The sequence below is a fragment of the Dermochelys coriacea genome, chromosome 14, assembly GCF_009764565.3.
Source record: "Dermochelys coriacea isolate rDerCor1 chromosome 14, rDerCor1.pri.v4, whole genome shotgun sequence".
NCBI classification, from domain to species: domain Eukaryota; kingdom Metazoa; phylum Chordata; order Testudines; family Dermochelyidae; genus Dermochelys; species Dermochelys coriacea.
In genome coordinates this window covers 30558346-30567469 of record NC_050081.1, presented here as the reverse complement: position 1 = coordinate 30567469, position 9124 = coordinate 30558346, and the positions used below count along the sequence as shown (strand labels likewise).

The following is a 9124-nucleotide window of genomic DNA, read 5'->3' as shown; positions in this document are numbered from 1 at the left end:
CGTTGCCGGGCCCCTGTTCCAACATTGTAGCTGCGTTTCCGGAGCTGCCGCCGCCAGGGGGCTCTGCTCGGGGGGAGGCGGCGGCTGATCGCGGAACTATCCCGCTCAGGATAGCGGGGGTTGAACTTCCTCCCGGGTCAGACGGTGCCGCCGGCCTGGCGTATGCGCCGGGAGCCCGGGCTGAGCCGCTGCTGCTGCCCAGCGGGCTCCGTGCGGGGAGAGCCCTTCCCTAGCGCCCCTCGGGGCCCGGCCGGGGGGACTTTCTGCGGGGGCTGCAACCAGCCGCGGGCTCTGCCGACACCAGCCCCCGAGCCGGAGCCTGCAGGTGAGGGGGGAGACCCGGGGGAAGGGCCGGGGCCGGGCAGGAAAGTGACTCTGCCCCAACGGCCCCTCCTCGCCCCAGCTCTGCTCCCGGGGGGCCGGGGATCTGCGAGTCCCGGAGCTGCTGACCCCCACCCCCAGGCTCTGCCCCCCTGAGCGCCGGCAGGAGCCGAGCCAGCGCCGGGAGAGCGACCGCCCCGGGCCGGGGCCAGCCAGGGAGCGAGTCTCCCAGCCGCGGGGAGGGGAGGGGGCAGGAGGGAGACAGGGGCGGAGACTGGCAGGGGCAGCCGGAGCAATCAGTGGGGAGGGAGGTTCCCGGCTCCCAGCCCCGGTCCCTGCAGCGCCCCGGGGATATTGACTTTCCCGGGACAAGGGGAGGAGCAGGGAGAGGAAAAGCCAGTTCCTGCCTCTGCCTGGTCCCCGCGCTGCTGGGGGGATGCGCTGCCCTGGGGACCGTGTCGGGGGACCCCCAGAGCGGCTCCTTTGATTCTGCTCCTTTCCGGGGTTTGGTTCAGAGATTCTGTGCCCTAGGAGGGAGGGGGGGAGAGATTAAAAATGTCTCATTAGGTTTAGTCCTGGTAGGAGGGGCCAGAATTATATTACAAACTGCTGCTGGTCACAATTTGTTACTTTGATGTTGTTACCGCGCAGGCTTCAGCCGTCTGAATATGTTCAATAACATCTGCTGGAGTCACTTCCCTCCCTGGCCATCCAAATCTGCTCCCTGCTGTAAAGGGAGACACGGGGGCTCAAATCATGGTATCCAACAGGCACACCATGGGCCAAAACTGGACCGCCAGATGCTTTTGAATGGACCTCATTCAAAAAAAAAATATTTTTTATTCATTATTGTCGTTGTTGTTGTTTTATTATTTTCTCTGGAGTCTGGACCTTGGCCATATCTTAACCAAGAAATTTGGACCTTGACAAAAAATATTTGATGATCCCTGGCTGAAATGATTCCAGTTTCTCTCCTGAAGCAGGCTCTGTCAGTAGGTGTGTTCCAGTGTGACAATACCTCCCATTTCTGGAATATTTGAGCTCACTATAATGCCAACCTCAGATGTCAACAAGGAATTTGAGGGCTACTAATTCCTTATTTTAATTTAAAGTTGTTATATATATTTTGATCACTTGTACAGAGAAAAACATTGTATGCAGAAGGGTAACCTGGACTATCGTGGATTGTGACAATTTAGAATATTGGTCGTTCTACAGTTCTTTCCCCCTCCCCCTTTTCACTTGTACTAAATTGACCCTGCAGACAGGGGTATGTCGCCTCTTCCTCGGGAGGGTCAAAACTCCGTGAAGTTCTGTCGTGTTGGCGACCAAACCAATATAATTGTCGTTTAAATTCTGTGGCTGATTGTTGATAATTGTATCTACCAATGTGGTTGCTTTTCTTGATGTACTTCATCTGGCCTCATATATGCAAATAAGTTGATCACTTATTTTGCACTAGGACTGGAAAAATGAACTGACACCTAAATATGAGCAGTGTGGAGTCTTTCCCCCTCCCCCCATCCTTAGCTGGAAAAATAAAATGGTGTGTGTGTATCCACTATTAATAGGACCCTACCAAATTCATAACCATGAAAAACACGTCACGGACCATGAAATCTGGTCTCTTGTGTACTATTACCCTATACTATACAGATTTCACAGGGGAGACCAACATTTCTCAAACTGGGGGTCCTGACTCAAAAGGGGGTGGGGCGGTTGCAAGGTTATTGTAAGGGGTTGTGGTATTGCCACCCTTACTTCTGCGTTGCCTTGAGAGCTGGGTGGCTGGAAAGCGGTGGCTGCTGGCCAGGCACCCCGCTCTGAAAGCAGCACCACCGAAGTAAGGGTGGCAATACTATACCAGGCCATCCTTACTTCTATGCTGCTGCTGACCATGGCGCTGCCTTCAGAGCTGGGCTCCTGGCCAACAGATGCCACTGTCCAGCTGCCCAACGCTGAAGTCAGTGCTGCTGCCAACAGCAGCACAGAAGTAAGGATGACAATATCACGACCCCCCTACAATAACCCTGCAATGCCCCCACTACCCTCTTTTGGGTCAGGACTCCTACAGTTACAAGACAGTGAAATTTTAGATTTAAATAGCTGAAATCATGAAATTTATTATTTTTAAAATCCTATGACCGTGACGTTGACCAAAATGAACCATGAATTTGGTAGGGCCCTAACTATTAACCATAGGGATATAAATGTTGTAATAATTATCTTGTTCATAGTTAAATACTTATCTTCCATATTTTTGGAAAATTCTAACTAAGGTACTTACCTGGCCCACATCACCACAGTATTTGAGGATCTTGGCAGTTTTAATGTATTTATCCACCATTTGCCCCGTGTGATAGGGAAATGCTATTGTCCTCACCTGGGAAGCTGCAGCAGAGAGACACTGTGACTTTCTCAGAGTCACACGGGGAAGTCTGTGGCAGAGCAAGGTCTCCTGCATCCCAGGTTAATAACCTAACCACTGGATCATGGTATGACAGTCAGGGTCCAGACACACAAATGGGAGAACAGAAGGTTTGAACCCACATAAGTAAGCAGTTAAACCAACTGGTTGCATGCTGTGTCATTGCACGATAAAAACATATTCAGCGAGGTCTTTTATGAAAGCTTGTAATGTTCTGAACCCTGCTGGCTGTTATGAGATATACCAGGGGTTCTCAGACTGGGGGTTGGGACCCCTCCGGGGGTCACGAGCTGTCAGACTCCACCCCAAACCCTGCTTTGCATCCAGCATTTATAATGGTATTATAAATTAAAAACATTTTTTAATATATCTAGGGGGGGTCGCACTCAGAGGCTTGCTATGTGAAAGGGGTCACCAGTACAAAAGTTTGAGAACTACTGAGATATACATACAGACTGTCCTTATGAATTTATGTATTTGTGTATATAGAAGCCTGTGCTCATAATCTGTGATGCAACTTCAGCTCCACTTCACAGCAAAGCACTCAAGCAGGGAGGGGCGTCTCCCAAACCAGTTTTTTGCACGAAACTTCAAGTGGCTACCCACTGTCCAGCCTGGGAAGGGTCAGTGGTTGGCCATTAGAGCTAGTGGAGAGAGATTGAGACAATTTGAGATTGGGAAGAGCAACACAGCTCTGGAACACTGGGAAAACTCCTTCCTGTCCTGTTCTGTTTAACCATGAGTCACCAGGGACTTGGGGGGAGTAGGGGAGAGAGGTTTTTAAAAGCAGGTTGGGACTGAGGGTTTTTTATCCAGAACTTGAGGGACAGTCTCAAGGAGGGAGGCTGTCTGTGAATGCTGACTTTCTCTTATAGCTAGTGGACATGCTGGGAAACTCTTTTAAGGCAATAGGTAACTCCTGTTAGAAAAGGGATTTTATTTAATGTGAAAATGTAAAGCCTGAACTTACATCTTTTTGTTTATTTTCTGCGTAACTTTTTGCTTTCCCCTATTCTTTCATCTTTGAAACTGGGTTTTTCTGTTACATAAATTTTTCATTTATTTTTATCCCAAACAGGTGTCTGGTGTGTAAATTGTGTGGAGTGTTTGTGCCAAAGCATGCTGGTATCTGTGGAGCCAGTTTCACACCGCCAGGGGTTATGAGCCAGACGGGAAAAGTCCGAGTGTCTGATAATTAAGAACACAGCGAGAATGTATTTGGGGGGACTCCAGACTGGAAGGGCTGTTCGTGTCACCCTACAAAGAGTAACTGGGCTGGTCAGAGCTAGGATGGAAAGGAATTTTTTCTGTGTGCTGCACTCACTTTTATTTAAATAAGTAACAGAATAAAATTTCATTTAAATGTATCTTTATCTAGGGTGGAATTGCTTAGTATATGCTTCTCGGATGATCATATCAAAAATGCCTAATTGATTTCAGAGCCTAAGTCTCATTAATTTTCAGTCAAGCCCTTTTCTGGCATCTCAGGTTGGGCCTTCTCCATCAGAGGTACCCAAAATGACTAATCACTTTTAAATACCACAACCAGTATCTGTAGTTCTATCTCCCTGTCTGTGTGTTGTCAGCTTCTGATATTTGTCTCATGATACTTAGTGTCGGGGGAGTGGGCGGGGGAGTTAATAAAATCTCAGTTCAAGGAGTCCTGCAATTACAAGAGTATCTCAGCTTTCATTTAAGAAAATAAACAAAATAAAATTTTAGCCATGATGGTAGCAGAAAAAGTGATCCCAAAAGACTGCCAGACTTGGAAGAAAAGAACCCAGAATATATTATTATTGGTTTATCTTTATTTAAATCACTTTTTTCCTCAGGAAATCTCATGATTTTTGAGATCTGCTCCTGATATATGGAAACTTGGGGATGGAAATATTGCTTTTCAGGTCAATGACAGAGCTGGGTGTATATTAGAGTTCTCATGAGGGTCTGCCTAGTACCATATCCACTAGGCCTCATTGCCTCACACCTGGCAGCATGCAGTGAGCCCTGCTAAACCAACAGCACAATGTGGCATTGGTGTGTGACCAGAGGGAGAATTAAAGCTTCATTTCCTTCATAGAAAAACCACGAGTCTGATTTTAACTCTTCACTTTTCAAGATGACTCAACTGCTAAAAAATCAGTAAAAATCACACATGGATACACATGAGTGAATAAACTCACCCCATGTGCAGGGAGGCCACACTCCATCTAACCCAGGGCTATTTCTACTATAGATCTCTTCGATGGAGCCAGGGGAGGAGCTGGGCCCCTTGGATGAAGAGGAAGGGGAGATCCTGAGAGAAACCTGTGCAGGTGAGGAGTATGTTAAACCAACTTGGAAACCATGAGTGAGTGAAGAAAACGGCTGGGATTCTCAAAAAGGTCCCTCAGTTCTGTACCTTCTCACCCATGTCAGGGTTTTCCCAGCAGGGGTTGTATCCTCCTGGCAGATGTCAGCTTCCCTCACACCCTGACTGACACATGAATACACCTCTCTTCCCCCTCGTCCCCTTTCTTTCTCAGTGCTCAGCTGCCATGCGGAAGCAGAACTGGTCCCTCTGCTTTGGGGGATTTGGCACCTTATTTCAGATTATATCATTGTTATTTATTTCTGCCATCTCCCTTTTCTGAGGATTCTTTACTTCCCAGCACAAGCAATGACTCGGGTCTCAATTTTCCCTCTTTATTCCAGCAGAGGATGGGATGGTGAAGATAAAGGAGGAGAATTGCCTGCGGGAAGCAGAAGCAGATGGGAGGCTATTGGGAAGATCTGAAGAGAGCATTTCCCCGAGTCCTGAGATGGTGGCAACCTACGAGAGTCAATGCAGTTCAAAAGATCTGGGGAAAATTCCCGTAGAGGAGTCACATGGTAAAGCCAGTGCCACAGGCAGAGCTCTCAGGAAATCTAAAAGTATAAAAGCCCATCAGAGAATCCACATGGGAGAGAAACCCTATAACTGCCTTGAGTGTGGGAAAATCTTCAATCGGAGGTCATTTCTTATTACGCATCAGAGAATTCACACTGGAGAGAAGCCCTATAAATGCCCCGAATGTGGTAAAAGCTTCACTGTGAGATCAACCCTTATTAAACATAAAAGAATCCACACAGGAGAGAAACCCTATAACTGCCCCGACTGCGGGAAAAGCTTCCGTCTGAGCTCGACCCTTTGTACCCATCGGAAAATCCATACAGGAGAGAAACCCTATGAGTGCCTCAAATGTGGGAAAAGATTCCGAGTGAGCTCCTACCTTCTTGCACATGAGGCCACCCACATGGTGGACAACCCTTACAAATGCTCCGACTGTGGGAAAAACTTTAGTGTGAGTAGAGACCTCCTTGTGCATCAGAGAATCCACACGGGAGAGAGACCCTTTAAGTGCCTTGAGTGTGGAAAAAGCTTCAATCGGAGATCGATCCTGATTGTACATCAGAGAGTCCACACTGGAGAGAAGCCTTATAAATGCCCCAACTGCGGGAAAAGCTTCAGTGTGAGCTCAGACCTCACGGCACATCAGAGAATCCACACGGGAGAAAAACCCTATAAATGCTTTGATTGCGGGAATAGCTTTCGTCTGAGCTCCCACCTTACCAGACATCAGAGGAGCCACACTGGAGAGAGACCCTATAAATGCCTAGTCTGTGGGGAAAGCTTCAGTGACTGCTCAGGCCTTATTAAACATAAGAGAATGCACACTGGAGAGAAACGAAGGCCAGCGCCTGTTGCACATCAGGGAGCCCACACGGCAGAAACACATTATAAATGCCCCGACTGTGGAAAAAACTTTAGTATGAATTCAGCCCTTGTTAAACACCAGAGAATCCACACAGGAGAGAAACCCTATAACTGCCCTGAGTGTGGGAAAAGCTTCAGTCATTGCTCAGCCCTTATGAAACATCAGAGAATCCATACAGGAGAGAAACCCTTTAAATGCCTGGACTGTGGGAAAAGGTACAATGACAGCTCAACCCTCCGGAGACACCGGCGAATCCACTCAGAAGACAGGCCCTATAAATGCCCCGACTGTGGAGAACGATTCAGTGTGAACTCAGGCCTTATTAGACACCAGAAAATCCACACTGAGGAGAGACCTTTTAAATGTAGTGAATGTGGGAAAAGCTTCCAGTCGAACTCGCTTCTTAAAACGCATCAGAGGATCCATACAGGAGAGAAACCCTATAAATGCCCTGAGTGTGGGAAAAGCTTCCGTCAGAGCTCCCACCTCATAAGGCATCAGAAAATCCACACGGGATAGATGGTCACAGTGGTTTTTTTTCATAGTTCTGCTCAACTCACTCACCTGGCGATTGTGAGACCTATAGGTTTCAGAGTAGCAGCCGTGTTAGTCTGTATTCGCAAAAAGAAAAGGAGTACTTGTGGCACCTTAGAGACTAACAAATTTATTTGAGCATAAGCTTTCATGAGCTACAGCTCACTTCAAAGTGAGCTGTAGCTCACAAAAGCTTATGCTCAAATAAATTTTAGTCTCTAAGGTGCCACAAGTACTCCTTTTCTTTTTGAGACCTATAGGTGGCTGAGGATGGGTGCTGGGGCATTGAGAGACTTGGGACCCATGAGGCAGGATGGTGGATGCTGGAGCACAGGAGGTGAATGGAGTATTTTGAAATTGGGTCATTGCTGGATGGGCCCAGCCAATGGGAGAGGGAACTTGGAGAGTGGGATGGGAGGTGGGGGAATAACTGTCGTAGAGTCTAAAAGTTTTCCTTCTCCAACAGCGATTGAAAAGCAACATGCCCACACTGCCATCCAACTCACGCTCTGACACAAAACCTCTGCAGTGACCTGCACGCTGTCAAAGCAGATTAATTCCCAAACGCATGGGCTGTGAGAGATAGGATGTGCTGAACTGTTGATACTGTGGGGTACATAAGATTGGCCATACTGGGTCAGTCCAAAGGTCCATCTAGCCCAGTATCTTGTCTTCTGACAGTAGCCAATGAGAGAAGCTGTATTAGTACTAGTTCACCAGTTGGGTTTTGTGTTACAGCATGAGTGGGATGAAGTTGGATGCATGTTACTTTTGGGTTCCTGTTAGAGATGGAACTGAAGGCCTCATGAAGCATGGGTGCATATGATCTGAGATGCTGTGATCAGTGTAACAAGTCTTTTCCCTTCTTCTCATGTTCTAAGGTTTTGGGTGGGCAGGTGAATCCTGCTGGAACCTTCACTCTCATTAAATGTCATTTTTGTTTTTGTAAATTTTATTCAGTGACTTTCATGCAAATGTTTTTTCCCCAACAAGTTATTTTTTCGCCTTGTTCCCCAAACCCTCCTGTTTTGGATAAAGACATTGCAGAGTGGGTTATGTTAAAAATATATAATATTTTATTTTTTTGAGAAAATCAACTCGCAAGGGGCAAACAGCTCTACATCATCTTCTTGTTTCCTTTTTGGTGTCTCCTGTCCATCATTGACAAAGCAACCGGGATCTGGCTTTCAGCCCCTCCCTCTTCTGTCTTCAAATAGAAAACCTCTCCCATTCTAAAAATGTTCAAGTGAACTCTCCGGGGATGGAAGAGTATTTCCAGAACACATCAAAGAAATTGAACTGGTAGTTTTTTGAGAGGAAGACTCCTCTGAGGCCAAGGGGAGGGGGAGGGGAAATGTAGGGGAAATGTAGGGATGGAGAATATTGGGAGCCAGCGGCCTGTCAGCCCTACACAGTGTTGAAACTGAGGTGGGCTGAGAAGTTTTTGTCCCATTGTCCATTTCTGCCAGAGCGGCTCCATCTGACCCTGTAGTTTGCTAAGGTGGTTGGTGCTCATATAAGGGGTTTGGTTATCAGCATATATTTGAGCTTCCAGAACCTGTGAAACAAGTTCCACCCGTTTTCTGACACCCCTAGTCAGGGAATCCTGGTCTTGTTCAGAGTATCTCAGTGAGCTCTTCTCCAGTGGAATCATTTCAGCGCGCAGGGTCTGCTTTGGTTCCTGTAGAAATTACATACATTACCCAAGTTCTCCTGCCCCATCTAGCCTGTGTTTGCCAGCAGCTGGGAATGGGCGACAAGGGATGAATCACTTGATAATTACCTGTTCTGTTCATTCCTTATGGGGCACCTGGCTTTGGCCACTGTCTGAAGACAGGCTACTGGGCTAGAGGGACCATTGGTCTGACCCAGCGTGGCCATTCTTATGTTAAATTTGGGACCTTTTCCCTTGGTAGTCCAAGTTCCCAAACACTTTGAAGCCTGTCTTTCCCAGAGCAATAGTTCCAGCTCCCAAAGTTTGAGATGGGGTGGGGGTTGCGGCTTTTTATGTGCTTCATTTTCCCCCAAAAAAACACACTACCCAGGGTCTTATTCTTCCTTTGTCCAAACGGGGTCCCCATATCCTTTGTTTCAGTCCCATAATAGA

General features: G+C 47.4%; 2 protein-coding genes across 2 annotated transcripts in view; one reads left to right on the top strand and one right to left on the bottom strand.

Annotated features, from left to right (window-relative positions):
* LOC119842502 (zinc finger protein 251-like) overlaps window positions 1–9124 on the bottom strand; it is a 503489-nt gene that overhangs the window by 97922 nt on the left and 396443 nt on the right. The window lies entirely within an intron of this gene.
* On the top strand, window positions 193–7972 carry LOC119842477 (zinc finger protein 345-like). The gene is made up of 4 exons (XM_038370680.2): window positions 193–325; window positions 4983–5061; window positions 5444–7069; window positions 7278–7972. Exons 2-3 carry the CDS (start codon window positions 4992–4994, stop codon window positions 7000–7002), a joined length of 1629 nt encoding a protein of 542 aa, XP_038226608.1. The 5' UTR covers window positions 193–325; window positions 4983–4991; the 3' UTR covers window positions 7003–7069; window positions 7278–7972.

What these genes read in the sequence shown, in the direction of transcription:
- LOC119842477 (XM_038370680.2), top strand. Translation starts at nt 4,992, where the DNA reads ATGGAGCCAGGGGAGGAGCTGGGCCCCTTGGATGAAGAGGAAGGGGAG. An exon ending in CCTGAGAGAAACCTGTGCAG is followed by an intron (nt 5,062 to 5,443) that starts GTGAGGAGTATG and finishes TTATTCCAGCAG; the next exon opens with AGGATGGGATGGTGAAGATA.